Source organism: Caretta caretta, chromosome 2 (assembly GCF_965140235.1).
Source record: "Caretta caretta isolate rCarCar2 chromosome 2, rCarCar1.hap1, whole genome shotgun sequence".
Classification (NCBI taxonomy): Eukaryota; Metazoa; Chordata; order Testudines; family Cheloniidae; genus Caretta; species Caretta caretta.
In genome coordinates this window covers 270,202,448-270,222,242 of record NC_134207.1, presented here as the reverse complement: position 1 = coordinate 270,222,242, position 19,795 = coordinate 270,202,448, and the positions used below count along the sequence as shown (strand labels likewise).

The window sequence follows — 19,795 nt, the reverse complement described above, 5'->3', positions numbered from 1 at the left end:
ATGTACCCAAAAGCACCCGCGACAATGTTTTTGCCCCATCAGGCATTGGGAGCTTAACCCAGAGATCCAATGGGCGGCGGAGACAGCGGGAACTGTGGGATAGCTACCCACAATGCACCGCTCTGTAAATCAATGATAGCCACGGGAGTGAGGACGCACTCCGCCGACATAATGCGCTTAGTGTGGACATACGCAATCGACTGTATAAAATTGAATTCTAAAAATCGACCTAATTTCGTAGTGTAGACATACGGATACCTAATACATACTTATCGCTTCCAACGACTGATCAGTCTGATACTTCTGTATGTAAGAGCAGCCACACTGGGTCAGACCAAAGGTCCATCTAGCCATAGGCACCGACTCTGTGGGCTGGAGCATCCACAGAGAAAAATTAGTGGGTGCTCTGCACCCACCGGCAGCCAAGCTCCCCCCGCCCCCACCCCATCCTCCTCCTCCTCCCCTGAGTGCGCCGCGCTCCCACTCTTCCACCCGCCTCCCAGTGCTTCCCACCCAGCTGCCGTCAAACAGCTGTTTGGCAGCATTAGCACGCTCTAGGAAGGAGGGAGAGGAGCAGGAACGTGGGGCGCTCAGGGGAAGAGGTGGAGCCGCGGCGGGGATTTGGGGAAGGAGTTGGAATATTGGCAGGGAGAGGGCAGAGTAGGGGTGGGGACTTTGGGGTGGGAAGAAGCAGGGGTGGAGCCTCATGGAAGGGGTAGAGGGAGGGCTGGGCCGGGGACAGAAGGGGGTCGAGCACCCATGGGAAAGCGGGGAAGTCGGCGCCTATGCCTCTAGCCCAGTATCCTGTCTTCTGACAGCGGTCAATGCCAGGTGCCCCAGATGGAATGAACAGAACAGGGAATCATCCAGTGATCCATCCCCTGTCGCCCATTTCCAGCTTCTGGCAAACAGAGGCTAGGGACACCATCCCTGCCCATCCTGGCTAATAGCCATTGATGGACCTCTTCTCCATGAACTTACCTAGTTCTTTTTTGAACCCTGTTATAATCTTGGCATTCACAACATCTTCTGGCAAGGAGTTCCACAGGTTGACTGTGCGCTGTATGAAAAAATACTTCCTTTGTTTGTTTTAAACCTGCTGCCTATTAATTTCATTGAGTGGCCCCTAGTTCTTGTGTTATGAGAAAGAGTAAATAACACTTCCTTATTTACTTTCTCCACACCAGTCATGATTTTATAGATCTCCATCGTATCCCCCTTTAGTTGCCTCTTTTCCAAGCTGAAAAGTCCCAGTCTTATTAATCTCTCCTCATACGGCAGCTGTTCCAGACTCCTCGTCATTTTTGTTGCCCTTTTCTGAACCTTTTCCAATTCCAATATATCTTTTTTGAGATGAGGCGACCACATCTGCACGCAGTATTCAAGGTGTGGGCGTGCCATGGATTTATATAGAGGCAATATGATATTTTCTGTCTTATCTCTCCCTGTCCTAATGATTCCCAGCATTCTGTTCGCTTTTTTGACTCCCGCTGCACATTGAGTGGATGTTTTCAGAGAACTGTCCACAACGACTCCAAGATCTCTTTCTTGAGTGGTAACAGCTAATTTAGACCCCATCATTTTATACGTATAGCTGGGATTATGTTTTCCAATGTGCATTACTTTGCATTTATCAACATTGAATTTCATCTGCCATTTTTGTTGCCCAGTCACCCAGTTTTGTGAGATCCTTTTGTAGCTCTTTGCAGTCTGCCTGGGACTTAACTATCTTGAGTAGTTTTGTATCATCTGCAAATTTTGCCACCTCACTGTTTACCCCTTTTCCCAGATCATTTATGAGTATGTTGAATAGGACTGGGCCCAGTACAGACCCCTGGGGACACCACTATTTACCTCTCTCCTACAACTGAACTCTATTTAGCATACAATGATTCTACATGACATGTTAATTAACCAGAACAGCACACAATAAATGAATGATAACCCTGTAGCCAATGATTTTAGTTTAAGGTGTGTGCGTTTGGCTTGCCAGCTGGGTCTCCTGCTGCGTTCTTAGGGGGGAGAGCATCTCTGATCCCTGAGTGCGCCAGGCTAGGGTGTGGGTCTGTTCTAGGGCAGGGATGGGCCCGGGGTCTCTGGGATTTGGATTAGCAGGGGGCTCGTGTAGGGTGACCAGGTGTCCGGAACAAAAGGGACCCTGGCGGCTCTGGTCAGCACCACCGACTGGGCGGTTAAAAGTCTGGTTGGCGGCGCTGCGGCAGGCTAGTCTCTACCTGTCCTGGCACCGCGCTGTGCCCCAGAAGTGGCCAGCAGGTCCATCTCCTAGGCGGCAGCTGCCCGAGGTAAACCCAGTCCCCAACCCTCTGCCCCAGCCCTGAGCCCCCCCAAACCCAGACTACCCTCCTGCACCCCAAACCTCGCACCCCCAGAGCCTGCATCCCCAGCCCAGAGCCCTCACCCCCCTGCAGCCTGCACCCCAACCTCTGCCCCAGCCCAGAGCCCCCTCCCACACCCTGAACCCCTTATCCCTGGCCCCAGCCCAGAGCCTTCACCCCCTCCCACACTCCAAATCCCTCGGCCCCACCCCCTAGCCTGGAGCCACGGGGAAGGGGCGGGGCTAGGCTGTCCGGGTTTCTGGAACTAGAAAACTGGCAACCCTAGGCTGGGGGGGCGGGATCTGTGGAGCTGCTGCTTTCCCTGGGCCGCAGGCTTCATTACTCTGATTTCTCTATTCCCCTGGCGCCAGGAGCCCAGGCACGGGCCGGCCCCGCTGCGCCCGGCGCTGCACACACACACACCACGGAGACGGTCCCTTTCCCGGGGGCTCCCGGACACGAGACTCCAGCTGGAGCCGGGCTGCGGGGGGAGCGGTCGGGGCGCTGGCCGGGGTCTCCCCTGCGCACTGGGGGATGCTGGGAGATGTAGTTCTGCTCTTCCCACCGAGCAGGAACAAAGCCCCAGCAGCGAGCCGAGCTACAGCTCCCGGCTGCGGGCTCCAGAGCGCCCCGGGGCCGGTTCCTCTGCGCGCTGGCTCCCGGGGCCCAGCCCGTCTGCCGGGCCCACCGCTTCCCGCCCCGGCCCGCTGCCCGGCGCGGGGACCGACCGACCCCCGCCCCGCCGGGCAGCCGCCTCCCCCGGCCCGGCCCGGCCCGGCCCCTGCGCCCTCCCGTGCGCCCAGGGCGCGCCGCGCTGGTCCTGCGCCGCCATTCGGGGCGCGTCGCGGCTGGGAGCGGAGCCGGCCGAAGGCAGCGGGCGGGCCATGCCGGCGCAGGTGGGGCTGGGGCTGGGGCTGGGGCTGGGGCGGGGCCGGGGGCGGCGGCTGGGCTCGCCCCGCGCCAGGGGACGTGGGGCTGGAGGGAGCCGAGCCCGGGATGCGGGGAGCGGGTGAGCCCGGCGCCCTGTGCGCGCTCGGCCCCCAGCCCGGCCCGTGGATGGTCCCTGGCGTGGCCGGCGGCCCCGGCACCTCTCGCCCTGCCTCGATTGGTCGGTCCCCAGCCCCGGGCGGTCACGCCGCGGCCGGCCGAGAATCAGGCCCTGGGCCTGACCTGGCTGCTTTGCTTGTCCCTGCCCGGGAGCAGCTGGCAGGCTTGTTATCGTCGGGTAGCGTGGAAGCGCTGGGGCTGTGGGAGCCGCGGCAGGTGTGAATATCGGGCCCCACCCTTGTCTTTAGGGGGAGGGTCCCCCTCTGCCTGCAGGGCTAGCCCAGCCTGGCGGGGTCTCCCTGGGAGTGGAGCGAGGAGCCGCCTGAGAAAGTCTCACCTCCAGGGGCCTTCTGGCAACCACAAGGCAAAATACAAAGGGCAGACGCTGGTGCCAGGGGTCGGATCCCATGGCACAACTCAGGGCAGCCCCAGAGCTGCTCCTCTGGGATCCTGCCTGGCCAGACACAGAGGGAGGGAGCCAGACCCGCTAACAGATGAGCAGGCTCTCCGGGGAGACACCCCCCTGCAGAGGCACCTGCCCCTCCTCAGGGGTGGGTCTGCAGCAGCAGGAAGAGGTGTTTGGTCTGGAGGTGCTCCTCGTGCATCAGTGTAAATTCAGGGGACCCACAGTCCTATCCCCCTTCCCCGCTCCGGGTTGGTCCCAGTCCTTGGGAATTCCATGCATTGGGGCATGGTGCCAGGACTAGGGGCTTGTTAGCCTGACTAGCCTGTGTGAAAGAGGCTAATATAAAATGAAGCAGAAGCCTGCACTTAGGTCAAAATGCCCCCCACAGCCCTGCCGTCCCTGGGAGCTTGGCCGGACCCAGGCGCCAAGCTGGGATCATCGTTATTCTAACATACGCTGTAAGTCGTGAGAGGTTAGATACGCGCCTGGGGTAGCCTGCGCGTGTCTAACCCCTGCTTCTGCCTGGCTGGACTGGAGCCCACGGTGCTGAGTGGGGCACGGTTGCATTGCAGGTGCCGGTGACGTTCGAGGACGTGGCGGTCTATTTCTCCCCGGAGGAGTGGGCGGCGTTAGCAGAATGGCAGAGGGAGCTGTACCGGGACGTGATGATGGAGAATTACGAGCTGGTGGCATCTTTGGGTGAGGATCCCTTTATTAGCAGGAGCAGCAGCATCTTGGGCACCCCAAGATCTCACGTTCCCTGGGGACCCTGGCCCTGATGTACGTGGGGAATGCCTGGCGTGTGGCTGAACATCGGAGACTTCCCCCCGACGAGGGGCTGCAGGGCCGTGCTCCGTGGCCTGGGTCCAGGGCGCTGTGTGTCTGGCAGTAGATCCATCGCTTTCAGCCCCCGTTTGTTGGTGCCATCCCAGCAGAGGTATGCTGATGGCCGGGGCTGCCTCCTAATGGAGGACACGTCCCCCCACCCTCCGGCATTAGGGTGCATAGCCTCCCTGTCGGTGCTTAACGGGTCACGAAAGACACGTTGGCGCTGAGCCCCAGCACTAATGAAGCACTGGCTGGGCGGCCGGAGGGTGGCTGCTGGCCCGACGCCCAGCTCGGAAGGTGGCATGGGGTGCGATATCGCCACCCTGACTTCTGCGCGGCCACTGGCAGCGGCGCTGCCTTCAGGGCTGGGCGGCTGCAGAGAGGCAGCTGCTGCCTGGGAGCCAAAGGTGCCAGGGCGATGAACTGCCAAGCCTGGAGGTGCTGGGGCCCGGCTTGCTGTCCCATTGGACCCAGCTCCTGGAGTCTCAGGATCAGCTACTCAGAACTGTTCACAGTGATCCAGGTCCCTGTGACCTCGCGGCTGGGTTACTGCCAAGCTGCCTCCGTGCAGTTCCCAGGGGCTCGAGCTGGTGAAGGACGCAGTAGCAGCGGACGTGGGCACGTACCCTGTGCCCTGCACCAGCTGCCTATTGACTCCCAAGTGCAATCAAAGGGGCTGGGTGCTGTCTGTGGGCGCTAGATGGCCTGGGACCCAGCTGTCTGAAAGGCAGCCAGTATCCTATCACAGGAACTTCCAGCCTGGGGGCTCCTCGCAAGAGAAATTCCTGTTGCAGTGGCTGGCACAGTGAGTCCTTCTCTTGCCCATGAACAGGCTCCGTGGGCCCCAAGCCCAAGGCATCAGCTAGAAAAGCAAAGCGAGAGAAGGCGCCATATGTCTGGGACCACCAGTACTCGAGAGCGAAAATCCTGATGCTTCCAGCACAGGGGAACGACACCCCTAACCAGGTGAGACCTGCTCCGGTAAGGAGAGCGAAGTGCTGGAAACTCAGAGGCTCTGGGCAAGAGGGGACTAAGGGAAAGGCCCCAGAGCTGGCCAAGGCATGGGGCATCGGAGAGAGATGCCACGGTGTCAGCTAGGTTTTAGGCCTTTGGGTAGCGGAAAACTTTTTTTAACAGCAGCAGGCAGCCTAATGCCCCATCAGTGCCTGTGGCTTCCTGTCTCCGAAGGGCTTCCCCGATTTCTGCTTTATGAGCACCGTTAATTGCTGGCTCATAAGCATGTAAGCCTGAGTCTCCCGGTATCCGGGCTGTTCCCGCTCTGCTCTGGCGGCCGGGCCTGTGGTGCTGGACGGGCTCTGGTGCAGGCTGGGCCCTGCGTTCTGTGCCAAGGCGTGGGCAGCGAATTGGGGACGTGCTGAGCCCGCGCTGCTTGTTAGGAGAGGGTGATCCCCAGGGGGAAAGGCTAGTGGGAAGTGCCGCGTGCCGTGGACTCTCTGGCTGTGGAGGGCGGGCACCGCTCTGATTCTCTGCCCGTTTGCAGGGACATTGCAGGAGACGTGGGGCGCTTGCTGGCATCCTGCTCTGGGGGAGGAGGAATTCAGGTCTCTCCCTGCCCAAGAGCCCTCAGGCTCCAGCTCTTAAAGCAGCAGCCTCCCTAAGGTGACTTTCCCTCCTTTAGCAACTGGCTAAGACGGCTCAGGGCCTTTTCCTTCCAGGCGGCCAGCTGCCCTGCCACAGGGGGTGAGAACAGAGGGTCGCTGCGTGCAGCGGCCTGGGGAGTGGCTTAGCAGGGCTAATCTGTGCTGCAGGAGCCGGCGACCTTCGAGGAGGTGGCGGTCTATCTCACCACCGAGGAGTGGAAGGAGCTGAAGGACTGGCAGCGGGAGCTGTATCAGGACGTGATGAAGGAGAATTATGAGCTGGTCACGTCTGTGGGTAAAGATCCCGTTATTGGGGCAGTGGCCCGGCCTGTTACCCCGGGCCGGCTTCATAGCTTGCTCTCCTGGAACGTGGGCAGAACGTGCCCCGATTATTCTTAATTAGGCAGGGGGACTTGGTGGCTTCCTAAGCCAGGTGTGTCATAAACACACCAGCCCCGACAGAAGGCAGCCAGCGTGCGCGTTCGACTCCTGTCGGTGGGCTGGCTAGCTGAGCCATTTGACAGGCACGTAACAAACCTTGCCTTCCATCGAACAGGAGGCACCGTGGTGAAACCGGAGATTGTCTCTAGGCTAGAGCGTGGGGAAGAGCCATACAACCCCAGAGAGACACATGTTCCTGGTCCCCACGTCATGGGTGAGTGAGGCCAGCAAAGCTCCTAGAGTCGGGGTCCCTGTGCCGGCTCCTGGCACGTGGCACTTGGTTGTGTTGGACACAGTGGTGCCCAGTTCATGAATGTTTCCGGCCCTGCCAGTGCGGTGCCCGGCGCTGAGGAGGGCATGGGCCTGAGCTTCAAGCAGCGGGTCAGTCGGTGCGTTTGTCATTGCCAGGGCAGACCCCACAGGGTCCCTCTGCCCCCTCCTGCCAGTGCCAGCAGGGGGGACCATTCCTGTGGGAGGTACAGACAGAATTGGGAGGAGTTTCCCTCTCTCCAGCAGGCACCGTCAGGCTGAGACCGTCATTGCAAGGCGGGCAGAGGCTGGAGCCTGCAAGCCCTGGGGAGTTCCCAGTGGGGCAGGCCCGGGGGAAGTCTGGCTAGCAGGGACACAACAGGACCTTCCCTTGGTAAATAGCGGGTGTGGGTGAGACACACCTGAGGGCAGGGGCGGCGCATGAGGGAGGATCCAGGGGCAGGCTGTGGACTGGCAGCGCTGTAAACACTCGTCCCGGAGGAGTTTCCACAGGAGTATGTCCCACAGAGAGGCCCTGGGGGCCGTAGCTGTGCCCCCAGGCTTGGCTTTACCCCCAAAACCCCCCAGCTCACCGGCACATGGAATAACGCCTGGACGCTCCTCTCCCGGCAGGTGGTGGGACCCGGGGGACTGATGAGGAGGGGATGCGTCGTGAGGAAGAGCCGGCAGAGCTGGACCCGAGCGAGACGCTAACGGAGCGAGACGCAGCGAGAGTTTCCCTGGGCTCGGCCGGGACCGGAGCCAGCGCGAGGCCTGGGGGGAACGGACACGATGAACCCCCGTGGGGTGAGAGGCGGGTCAGGGACTCCCCAGCCAGCGCTGAGCCCCAGAGCAACGGGGCCCCAGAAAGACTCCGCCCAGCGCCCGAGAGTCAGGGGGGCAGCCTGGGGACGGGAGCCGTGACTGTAACCCCCAGCACAGCGGGGCCGTGTGGGGGGAGCCCTGGGCAGCGGGGGAAGCCAACAGAGGAGCACGCCGCCCCCGGGGGCGGGAGGCCCTACAAGTGTGGGGAGTGTGGGAAGGGCTTTGGCAGCCAGGCCTCCCTAGCCAAGCACGGGTGGCAGCATGCCGGGGCGGGCGCCTTTCCCTGCAGCCAGTGCGGCAAAGCCTTCAGCAGCAAGGGCAACCTCCTGCGGCACCTTACGCTGCACAGCGGGGAGAAGCCCTTCGGCTGCGCCGAATGCGGGCGCCGCTTCCGCACCAAGCAGGCCTCCCTGTCGCACCGGCGCGTGCACAGCGGGGAGAAGCCCTTCGCCTGCCGCCAGTGCGGGCGGAGCTTCACGCGCAAGGAGAACCTCCTGCGCCACCAGGAGACCCACGTGCACAGAGAGCCCCAGGCTTGCCCCGAGTGCGGCAAGAGCTTCCTGCACGCGGGCTCGCTGCTCCTGCACCGCCGCTCCCACGCCGGGGCCCGGCCCTTCCCCTGCGCCCACTGTGGCAAGAGCTTCAACTGGAAGACGAACCTCACCGCCCACCTGCGCAGCCATGCCGAGGAGCAGCCCTCCGCCGGCCGCCAGCGCGGCCAAGCTTCCAGCGACCGCGGAGACCTGCTGCGGCACCAGAGGGCCCACGCGGGCGGCGGGCTGCCGACGGGCTACGGCCACGGGGCGACCTTCAGCGAGTTCCTCCAGATCCACGAGATGCTGATCTCCCGCACGCATGCCCGCAAGCCCCTGGGCGCCCTCACCAAGTACAAATGAAACCTGGCTGCAGGGCCTGGGCAGCTCTGCCAGCGCGGGGCAGGGGAGGACGCCCAGCCCCGTCTCCCAGCACGTGGCCGGGTAGAGGACCCTGCCAATGCAGGTACGCCAGCGGGGTTACGGCCCGGCCAGGGAGCGCGGCCCTGGTGCGGGGAGTGCTCTCCGGAGCTCTGGCTCCTCGCTGCAGGCTCTTCCCCCAGGATTTTTCCTTTGGATGGTGGCTGGTTCCCATCCAGCGCGTTCCAGCTGCTGCTGCCAGCTGTGGGGTGGCTGCTGCCCCCTGGGGTGCACTGGTGCCATTGTTTAGGCCCCGACGGCTGGTGATGAAGTCCTGCAGCACGTTCACAGTCAGGGCTGCTCTCCGAGCTCTGATGTTGCCGCCCCTTGCAGGAGAGGCTGCTCGGACGTGTCCCGATAGCCAATAGCTAGCAGAGAAGAGCAGGGCCTAGGAGAAATCTTCCGGGTCAGCCCCAGGTAGCACGCGTGGCTCCGGTGCGCTAGCCAAGGGGGCCCGAGTGGCAGATCTCGCTGCAGCAAGGCCCACGTCCGGGAGAAAAGGCAGCATCGCAGAGGAGGCGCAGACTGCAGCTTGCTCACTCCAGGGAGAGGTTTCAGGGGAGTGCATGGTGACAGCAGGCTGGGTTAGCCTGGGGCTGGAGAACCAGAGAGTCTGTCCAGCAGCCTCAGTCCGGAGTCTCCGCAGTACGTGGGCTGCCGAGAGCAGCCTGGCTCACTGGTAAAGGGCCTGTAGCCGCACTGGTGAAGCCTGGCTAGAGGCGCCGTTGACCAGTCTCAGGTCTCGTTAATCAGCCAGGATCGACTCACCGGTGGGTGCCTGTGAATCCCAGCTGCCCGCTGGGATGTCTTAGCCGCATTGCTAGCCTTGCCCATCCAGCCTAAGGTCCCACCATTCCGATTACCCTCTTGCCTTGTATAGAGCCATCGAAATGCTGGGCTGGAAGGGACCTCAAGAGGTCCCTGAGTCCAGACCCCGGCGCTGAGGCAGGACCAAGAAAACCCAGCCTGGTCCTGACAGGTGTTTGTCCAACGGGTTCTTAAAAATCTCCAGTGATGGGGACTCCATGACCTCCCTGGGTGGGAGCCTGTGCCAGAGCTTTGCTGCTCTGGGAGTTTCTGCTACTATCTAACCAAAATCACCCTCCTGTTCCCCACTTCCCTTTGAAGCTGGCTTTATCTGCAGCTCTCTCGGCCTGGCTAGAGCCTGAGCCATTGTTGGCTCCCCTCTGAAGTCGGGGAACACCACGTTTCGCAGGGTCTCGCTGTGTGCCCCTCTGGGCTGGTTTGGCGGCTCCAAGGATGCTGGAGTTCCAGTGGGCGAGGAGGGAGGGCCGAGGCGTGTTCTCAGCACGAACGGGGTCCTGTTTAAAGAACATTTTCTTGACTAGGCCTAAATCACCAGCTCGGGTGAGGAACGTGCCACCTTCACGCAGGCTGACCGAGCAGTGTATGCAGTGAAATTCTCCGCGCGGTGCGGAAATACACCCTCTCCCGCTGTCAGACCAAGTGTCCAATAAACCAGTCCAGTTGTCGCTCGCTGCCGCTGAGGTGTAGCTAGCATTTTTGTGAAACGGGCGAGTCCCCTGGGGGCGCAGGAGAACTTGGTGCAACACGGGCCGTGAGCCGGTTGTGTTGGGCATGAAGCTTTTCTGGGTTCTCCACCTCCCAGGCAAGTGTCAATCGGCTTTCCTCCAGTTCGTGCTGTATTTCCGTTGGGCTGAGCCCCTACCCAGGCCGCTCCCTGCATCCCCGGCGTGACCCACCCCTCCTGGGAGCTCTGTGCGTCTCTGCTGTCCTGGGGTGATGGTACAGAGTTGCCGAAAGAACGGCTTTCCAGCAGCAGGGGCCAGGGAACTGTCTGAGAAAGGGCTCTCCGCACGGCCAGTGACTCAGCCTTCCAAGGATGGTGAAGCAGGGGATGCAGATGTGCGCTGCCTGCTCACTAACCCGGGCTCCCTGGCTGCCCAAGCCTTTATTTCCCCTGCCCCGTTACGCCTGCAGGGCTGGGCGAGAGAGAGAGCCGGGCTCTGGCCCCGTGAGCCCTGCAGGGCCGGTGGTGCCTGGGGGTAAGGGCGGGTCTGTCCCTGGGGAGCCCTGTGGGGCCAGGCCAGCTAAGGGAGGGGAGCCGGGTCTGTCACTGGCGAGCCCTGCAGGTCTGGGCTCGCTAAGGGAGGGGATCCTGGGGAGCCCTGTGGGGCTAGACTGGCTAAGGGAGGGGGAGCTGGGGTCTGTTCCAGGGAGCCCCGTGGGGCTGGGCCGGCTAAGGGAGGGGAGCCGGGTCTGTCACTGGCGAGCCCTGCAGGTCTGGGCTCGCTAAGGGAGGGGATCCTGGGGAGCCCTGTGGGGCTAGACTGGCTAAGGGAGGGGGAGCTGGGGTCTGTTCCAGGGAGCCCCGTGGGGCTGGGCCGGCTAAGGGAGGGGAGCGGGGTCTGTCACTGGCAAGCCCTGCGGGGCAGGGCTGGCTAAGGGAGGGGATCCCAGGGAGCCCTGCGGGGCTGGACCGGCTAAGGGAGGGGGGACCCTGGGGAGCCCCGTGGGGCCGGCCCGGCTGAGGGGGGGGGGACCCGGGGTCTTTGCACCCGCAGCAGGTTCGGTGGCCGGGGTCCCGGCTTGTGCCCAAAGCCCCCGGCCAGGGCCGAGTTTGGGGACCCCGGACCGGGCCGGGGCAGAGCCGAGCCCCGCTGCAGCCGCGGGCCGGGTGGAGGGAACCGGCTCGTCGGCAGCGAGCCCCGGGCCGGGCCCGGGCTGCTCCTCCCCAGCGCTGGGCCGGGCGGTGTGAGCGGCTCCTCCCCCGTCCCCGCCCGCCTTCTTCCGGCCCCAGCCCCGGCCCCGGCCCCGGCCCCGGCCTAGCCCGGCGGAGGAAGCGCGGCGGTGCCGCGGGAGGCTCCGGCGAGCCCAGCCGAGCGGCGCGCAGAGCCCCGGGCCGCGCAGGGGGCATGGCCGCTGGGAGCGCTGCTCAGGTAGGCTCGGCTCGGCTCGGTTCCGCGCGGCGCGGCTCGGCTCGGCTCGGTTCCGCGCGGCTCGGCTCGGCTCGGGCAGCGCCGGTGGGCTCGGGGCGCCTGCTGGCGGGGGGCTCCCCTGCGGCACCTTCCCCTCCCCGCCCGGCTGCGGGGCCGGGGCCAGCGGCCAGGGACCGTTAGATCATCTAGTCCGAGCTCGGGTGCATCCCCTGGACACATCCCGGCGGGCCCGGCACAGCCGGTGCCCCCAGGGGCCGGGGCCAGGCTGCTGCCCCCAGCGCCCTTTTCCAGTGCCGGGGGCCGGGCCGGCGCCTGGGAGCCGCATCTCTGAGCCTCTGCCGGGTGAGCGCAGCAGGACTCCCGGAAATCGCCCCCCCGCAGGCTCCCAGCCCTTGAAGGCTGGGCCAGGCTCTGGAGCTGCTGGAGGGGCAGGAAACGGTGCTGCAGACAGGGAGCCCCCCGGCATAGCCCCAGCCCTGGGCTACGGCCGCAGAAGGGGACGGTCCGTCAGGGCAGGAACGGGCGCAGCTCCGGCGACGGACCCGTTCTTCCATCCCCCCGGGGCGGGCTGGGGCGCGCAGGGGGTGTGGTGGCCTTTTCGCCCCCGACAGAGGTAGTCCCGTCAACCTGCCTTTTAAGGGTAGAGCCTTTGGGTGCCCAGCTGCTGGAGTCCCCTGGGGCCTCCAGGGTCGGGACACCCAGCCCTGCTCCCAGAACCCCCTGGACGTGGCGGCCACGGTCGGTTCGGATTGCGCATCGTGGGAAGCTCGGCACATTGCGCTGCACGACTCGTCACGGATAACGAAGGGATCCCACTGGCCGAGCTCGGAACGTCCCGAGTTCTCGGGGCTCTGCCTCTTCCCGGGGACCCGCGAATGTTCTTAAAACCGATTTGTTGTGGCCGCTGCGTCTTTAGGATGCACAAAGGAGGTTTGGACGTTGTCGTGCTGCTTGTTTGTGTATTGGAACGAGGGGCTGGTCGCCCTGGGAGCCTCTGGCTGACCGGAGAGCGCCCTGAATGACTGTCCGTGTGGGGTGAGCGGAGTGTAATCAACCAGACAGACCTGCTAGACTGGGCATGAGAGGTGCCCTGCAAGTGAAGCCCGGCTAACGAAGGGGGGCAGTGACTGTTTAAAATGCGAGGGAGTCTGTTTCTTTGTGGTGGCACCTGTTTAACTCCAATGCCCAAGGAAGACTGGAGAGAAAAGCTCTCTGAGCTAAAGTTTGGCTCATCACCACCTGCCCTTCCAGGAGAGGCCACGTTTCTCAGTCCACCCAAAGATCAGGGAAGAGGAGACTTGATATTCCTGATGTAGCTGTAAGGTAAAAAACAAGCAGACTCCCACCACAGTCCTGTTCTGTTCTGGTCTCTCTGGCCGTTATGCATCATGAGAAAGGGCAGAAGTCCAATGTTTTCGGCTTTGCAGATCACCTTTAAGTTTAGTCCAAACGAGCCTGCTGCAAACTGGCTCCCCTGGGATCTCTCCCTCCTCTGCAGCTGCATGTTCTCATCGAGACACCGGCCGGGTGGGTCTGCGCGCTGGCTGGGTAGGTCTGAGTGCCAGCTGGGTAGATCAGGGGCTACTCTCAGCCTGGCACAGACCAGGGCTGGATGCGGTAATTGGCAGTATTACGGTGACACCCTAATGACCCTAGATTAGGGTCCCATTGTGGTGGGCTCTGGATATACCCAGAGTCAGAGACAGCCCCTGCCCTGTGGTGCTTACAGGCAAATCTAAATAACACAGATAAAGGTAGGGAAGAGGTAAGTGTTAACCTCCCATCTGGCCACTGGAGATACTAAGTGATGTATCCAGGGTCACACAGGGAGTCTGTGGCAGAACCAGGAACTGCCCCAGGTCCCCTGAGCGCCGGCCCACCACTGTGCCCACTACACCAGTCTTCCTGAGCAGTCGCCCCACCCCGCATAGGACAAGCTCGGGACACCCCCAGGCTTGAAGCCACGTGGGACTGGTCAGCAGAAGATCAGAGGCAAAACCTGTCTCGGACAAGGTAAAGGAAGGTGACCCAACCGGCCATGGGGCCCTAGGCTGGGCGGTGAGTGGGGCAGCTTGGAGGATGTGACCATGAGGAAGGTGGATAAAGATGCCACTGAATCAGTAGGTCCTGAATGGGGACCCTTCTTGTGTTTCAGGCCCTGGTGTCATTCGAGGACGTGGCGGTCTATTTCTCCCCAGAGGAGTGGGCGGTGTTAGATGAATGGCAGCAGGAGCTGTACCGGGAGGTGATGATGGAGAATTACGAGCTCATCGCCTCGCTGGGTAAGACTCAGGCCCTGTTAGAGTCTGTGAAAGGCCCTGGCCAGTGCCAAAGTTGGAATGGGATGAAATCCACCCTGAGGGAGACCCTCTAGCCCACAGGAGCCAGCCGGAGCTCGCACCTCTCGGGCAGCGAGCTCGCTCTGTGCATGGTCCAGACACGGCCCAGTCCCACGGTAGCCCTTTTCAAGGGAACATTGAAATCCTGCAGGGCATCCAAATGTCTCTTCAGAAGAGCCTGGGAAACTGGCTGAACCGTTCCGCCTGGGACCATGTCCCCTCCACGGGGCCCAGGGGCTGCAGGTACCTGCCCATCCCTCGGCAGCTGCCTCTCCCAGCAGGGATGAGGAATTCCAGCCTGCTCCAGGTACCGGTGGGCTGCACCTCGCAGGGGCGGTGCCCGTCCACACACTGCTGTTACGTATGGACGCAGCCCTGCGGGAGCTGGGCTCACCCCAGGCAGTAGCCCCCCATGTGTCCCTGCCCCAAGAGGTTTGCAGTTGGAACGAAGAGCCCCTGTGACAGCATCTCCCACTCACATCCGATGCGTTTGCAAATCACCTCTTTCTGCGGCGGACACAGGAAACCCAGACTGTGGGTCTCTCCCCGTGCCCAGGTTCTGCAGGCCCCAAACCGGAAATGATCTGTAAAATGGAGCGAGGGGAAGAGCCACACGCTGCAGCTCCCCAGGGGGAGAGGGACAGAGGAATCCTGGATGCCCCCAGCACAGGTGAGCGGCACCGATTCCCCTTTCCTGCAAACTGCTCAGAGACAAAAGAGCAGAAACTTGGTGCGACGTTCAGTCCCTGTCCCAGGTGGAGATGAGCAGAGGGGGACTCAGGCTGCGCTGGCCGATCAGTATCCCCAAGAGACGTTCGTGCAGCAGTGGCCTGGGTGCAGCCCCTCTGCTAGGGCCAAGACGGGGCTGGGGGTAGAACTGCTTGTGCCAGCTCTCTGCTCCTCACGGCAGCTGTCTGCCCGCTCTGCGCTGCTAAGGGGCATCCCAGCCTCCGGCCCCTGATCTCCCTGGGCTCCTTGCTCTGCAATGAGATCCGCGGCAAGGCCGTTCCTGCAGGGAGATAGGGCACACGGTGCGGGAGCTCATCGGTCTACCATTCGTTCCTCCCGCCCTGCGGGCCAGTCCCGGTCGTGTTCCCGCCCGACGGGGACGCCAGCCTGTGCCCAGGATCTCTGCCCGCATTGGCTGCACAGCGGGCACCGGCAGAGACATGGTGTCTCTACGGCCTGGCCCCTCCCAGCCTCATTCCACGGCGCGCCGTGGGGGCAGAGGTGTGGCTCGAGGCGCTGGGTGGGCCCGGGGCTGGTGGGAATGGGCAAAGGTGTGTGGCTCTGTGGCACCAGCGGAGCATCCGGCCTCCTCCCGAGGCCCCTTCCCAGCGTGTAACTGCTTGGCTTGGTCTGTCCAACAGCTGGCTGGGGCAGGCGTGTCAAGGAGGAGCGGTCGGCGGAGGGCTGCAACGAGCAGTGGGTGGCGCCCACCTCGCTGGCCGGGGGAGCCGAGGGGTTTGTGCTGGAATATCCTGCCCTGTGGTGTGAGGTGAAGCCGAGGGAGCTGGCCGGAGACGCCCCCCAGCAGTCCCCGGAGTGGGAGGGAAGGGACGGCGCGTTCCTGAGCGGCCCGTTGGCCATGATCCACCCGGCGAGCGAGGGCCCCCTCATCTGCTGCGAGTGCGGGAAGAGCTTTGATGACGAGGCCTTGCTGAGCGCCCACCAGCGCCTGCACCCGGGCGCCGGGCCCCACGAGTGCCGGGCCTGCGGGAAGAGCTTCCGCCACCGCCGCAACCTGCTGACCCACAAGAAGCGGCGGGGCACGAGCCGGCACGCGTGCACCGAGTGCGGGAAGGGCTTCTGCCTCAAGGGCGACCTGCTGCGGCACCGGGCGGGGCACGCGGGCGAGGGCGGCCACGCCTGCAGCCTGTGCGGGGAGAGCTTCCGCCACCGGAGGAACCTGCTGGCCCACAGGAAGGAGCACGCCGGGGACACGCCCCACCGGTGCCCCGAGTGCGGGCAGAGCTTCGGCGACCCGGCCAGCCTGGCCCAGCACGAGGCGGCGCACCGCGAGGAGAGGCCCTTCGTGTGCGCCCGCTGCGAGCGCAGCTTCAGCTGGAAGGAGAGCCTGCTGATCCACCAGCGGAGCCACCCGCAGGAACGCTCCCACAAGTGTGCCGACTGCGGCCGCAGCTTCAGCCGCAATGGCAACCTCCTCATGCACCAGCGGGTGCACACCGGGGAGCGGCCCTACGCCTGCCCCGAGTGCGACCGCGCCTTCTGCAACAAGGCCAACCTCATGGCCCACCGGAAGCTGCACCGGCGGTTCAAGCCGTACGCCTGCGCCCACTGCGGGAGGAGCTTCAGCTTCAAGACCAAGCTGCTCCTCCATCAGAGGGCCCACGGGGACGAGCAGTAGCCCCCTGCCGCTCTGGCTGCTGGAGGCTGCAGCCGGGCCTGGCAGGCTGCCTGGCTCTGGTGTTGCTAAGGACCGGGGCTGAAACTCCCCCCGGGCAGAGGGCTGGGGCGAGGCCTAGGTGTTGCCTCAGCCTGGGGGTCCCCTGGGCCATGGAGCAAGACCCCCGCCTTTGCGGGGAAGCTCTGCTGTCTTGCAGAGGCCTGGTTAGGTCACTCTGGGGGGGTTCTGCCGTTGCTAAGGGGGGGGTGAAATTCACCCCAGGGCTGAGGGCTGGCGCGCATGCGGGACTCAAGCGGTGCCAAGGCCTTGCCAGCCAGCCCTCTCCCCGGGGGAATTTCACTGGTCGTCAATATACTGCCGTGTGTCCTCATTGTAAGGCATCAGACTCGCCCTGGGCCTGGCTGCCCTGAGAGCTACATCCCCCTCCTCAAATGGCAGTTCCCCGGCCCGCCAATGGGCATCCTGAGCCCCCCATAGTTACCTAACCCACCCATAGGCGGTGGTGGTCTTAGAGAGTCATAGCAGCGAAGGCCAGAAGAGATTGTTCTGACCATCCGGTCGGGCCTCCTGCTTCACCCAGGGCAGAGAATCTCACGCTGGGTCTCCTGCAGCCCCCTAAGAAGGACCATTGGGCAGTTTCTGAGAGAGGTCAGGGCACTAGCTGAAGCCTTGGGTTCATGTCCCTGCTCTGCTACAGATTTCTGTGTGGCCTTGTGCATGTCTCTTAGCCGCTCAGGGCCTCGCTGTCCCAGCCATACAATGGTGATACCAGCCTGTCCTGCCCACGGGGGGTGGGGTGGGGATAAATGCAGTCATGCTTGTGAGACGCCCAGATACCACGGTGATGGTAGCCAGGTAAATGGATGGATTGTCTGGTTGGCCCCCGGCATAGCCCGGGCTGTAGAAGTTCCCACGGTTGAGCGTGAGGCTCCTCTGGCTGCTGTTCCCAGTGTGACTGGTTTTTCCCATAGAGACGGTCCTGTGGGGCATTTCCCAGTGCGCTGGCTGCACTGGGCGGGACGCCCGCCCTGCTTGTTTCACCACAGCATCGAAGGGGTGCCCTGTACCCGGGTCCCTTCACATTATAACTGCGCCAGGATTTTGGAAATGCTCCGCAGCTCCATCGCAGCAGAGGGGGGTGTGGGGAGGGTTCCCTGTGGGGCAGGGGGGAGAGACAGTGAAGTCTGTGCAGAGTTCAGGGCAGATATAATCCCTCCAGGCCGGGCTGCAGCGAGGTGACCCATGTTCCTAGTGCTCACCCTCCTCCAGGGAGAAACTGCACAGCGTTATGTGTGTCCTGGCTGTGCGCCCCCCGAATGTGCAGAAGCAGCCATCTGCCTTCCAGACTCCCCCCCCCCGGGGACGGCCCAGCGATGGGGACCAGCACTGCAAGTCAGGCGGAAATTGCTAGGGCAGTTCCCATTCTGCAGGGAGCCCATTCCTGGCAGGCTGCCATTTCTGCTGAGCAGCAGCGCAGTGAGTACCGAATCTGGGCCACCTCCATGGTGCTGGGGACACAAATTCCTCTTTCTTTCAATGGACAGAATGTCTTGGGGACCTCGTGTAAATCTGGCTGCAGACAGACCATTACCTGGGGATTTGCAGGTCCTGCCGAAAATAGAGAGTTATTCCTTGCTTGGGGCTCTCCGCAAAATGCTATCTGCAAACCCTCCCCCGGCTTGTCCACTCTGGTCTTGTCGTGTCAGCCTAAGGAGATACTTCCCACAATGCACAGTCAACCTGTGGAACTCCTTGCCAAGGGATGTTGTAAACGCCAAGACTATAACGGTTCAAAAAAAGAACTAGACCAGTTCCTGGAGGATTGGTCTATCAATGGCTATTAGCCAAGATGGTCAGGGACGCAGCACCATGCTCCGAGTGTCCCTAAACCTCCATCTGTCAGCAGTTGGGAGTGGACGCCAAGGGATGGATCACTTAATAAACCGCCCTGTTCTGTTCATTCCCTCTGAAGCACCTGGCATCGGCCACTGTTGGAAGACAGGATCCTGGGCTAGATGGACCATTGGTCTGACCCGGCATGGCCGTTTTGATGTCATCCCCTGTCCCTTCTGACCCATCGATGATGCCAGCTTTGACTGCCTACTTGTCTGCTTCTCTGCTGTTCTCGCCTTGGCCTCCTACACGACTGCGACCCCCTCCCTGGACTGATCTCTGAGACCACTCCCACCCCCCCCACCCCCCCGCATGTCCCTCCTCCAGGCCGAGTCATGTCTCCAGGACCTTGGCCAGCTAACAGTGGTGAGGGAGCGGGGGCAGTTGGGTATAGTCGATGTGTATTTATTCAGTTCCCCACCCTTCATATGTTTACATGGCGCCCTGTGCTGTCCGCTCCTTGGAGCTGGGCCTGTGGCTCCCTGCCCATGTAGGTGATGCCTGGCAGGCTGTGGGCCCTGCAGTAACCCAGATACTGCATTATAACAACTGCAGGGGCTCTGGCCACGTGTCCTGCCAGAGCTGAGCCTGTCGGGCTGGTGGCAAGGGGTACATCTCCACGGGCCCAGTGTTGGTACGGTGGCTATTTTCTGTTACTGGGTGAGCTCAGGGTAAGGAATAAAGATATCGTGAGTCGGGATCAGGTGTTGTACAGGTGATATCGGATTATTGGTTTCAAGATTCTTGGTTTCAAGAGCTCAAGTCAAACCATCAGTGATGAACTTTTCCTGGGAAACTCACTCAGCAGCTTCCTTCCACCTGCCCTTGTACACAGTCAGGCCTCTTATTCCCCTGGGGATGTTTAATTCATTAGGAATTGGCCCCTCTGCTTTGCAGGTTGATGGCAACCCTCTCCGGGTGCTAGAACTCCCTTCTGGAGAGCCCCCGACTCCTGCCTGAGACCTAGGGTGACCACGCTTCCCTCTGCTGAACACGGGACACCCGGTAAAATTACTCGTGTTCAAGCGAGTTCAATGGCAATTGATCAGAACTATGCAGGACAAACGTTCACATTACCATCAAGTTGACTGAGCCCGTTAAAATTTACCTTCTTCTCTTTAAGGCTTTAGGGTTCACACGGGAGGGGTGCCCCCCCCACACACACAGAGGGAGAGGTGACACATACACTCCTGTACACCTCTCTCACAGGGTGCGGGGGAGATGTGTGACCAACCAACCCGACCATCCCTGCCTGGTGCTCTCTGCCCTCCATGCCTGCCTGCCTCTCCTGGTTCCTGACACCGTATCTTCCCAAGGCAAGGTGTGTGTGTGGGGGGACAACACACAGGGTCACATGCCCCTCTCCCCCCACCCCCTCCATTTCTGCCAGGGTTCACACCAGAATGTGGCCAGCAGCAGCGTTTTGGGGAGGGAAGGGATGGGAGCTGCCTACAGCTGTGTGTGGGAGGAGTGAGGGGGGGGGGAAAGGGATGACCTGGCTCATGTCTTTGCAGAGCTCATCTCTTCTCCCCCTGCCTTCCTGGCCCACACAGTGTCAAAGGCAGCTAGCACCTGCAGGCTGCTGCTG

At 62.4% G+C, this 19,795-nt stretch overlaps 2 protein-coding genes across 4 annotated transcripts; both read left to right on the top strand.

The window, feature by feature from the left end:
* Positions 1-3,109: 3,109 nt before the first annotated feature.
* On the top strand, positions 3,110-10,189 carry LOC125629192 (uncharacterized). 3 transcript variants are annotated; one of them, XM_048834514.2, is made up of 6 exons: positions 3,110-3,232; positions 4,362-4,488; positions 5,450-5,583; positions 6,387-6,513; positions 6,775-6,873; positions 7,542-10,189. In XM_048834514.2, exons 1-6 carry the CDS (start codon positions 3,221-3,223, stop codon positions 8,627-8,629), a joined length of 1,587 nt encoding a protein of 528 aa, XP_048690471.2. In that variant the 5' UTR covers positions 3,110-3,220; the 3' UTR covers positions 8,630-10,189. The 3 variants fall into 3 exon arrangements, with proteins under 3 accessions (XP_048690471.2, XP_048690468.2, XP_048690470.2); XM_048834511.2 differs by lacking the exon at positions 3,110-3,232 and adding an exon at positions 3,352-3,599; XM_048834513.2 differs by lacking the exon at positions 3,110-3,232 and adding an exon at positions 3,606-4,247.
* LOC125633065 (uncharacterized) lies at positions 9,253-18,907 on the top strand. Its single transcript, XM_075124760.1, has 5 exons — positions 9,253-9,365; positions 11,469-11,607; positions 13,763-13,889; positions 14,503-14,616; positions 15,317-18,907. Exons 1-5 carry the CDS (start codon positions 9,253-9,255, stop codon positions 16,312-16,314), a joined length of 1,491 nt encoding a protein of 496 aa, XP_074980861.1. The 3' UTR covers positions 16,315-18,907.
* Positions 18,908-19,795: the final 888 nt, after the last annotated feature.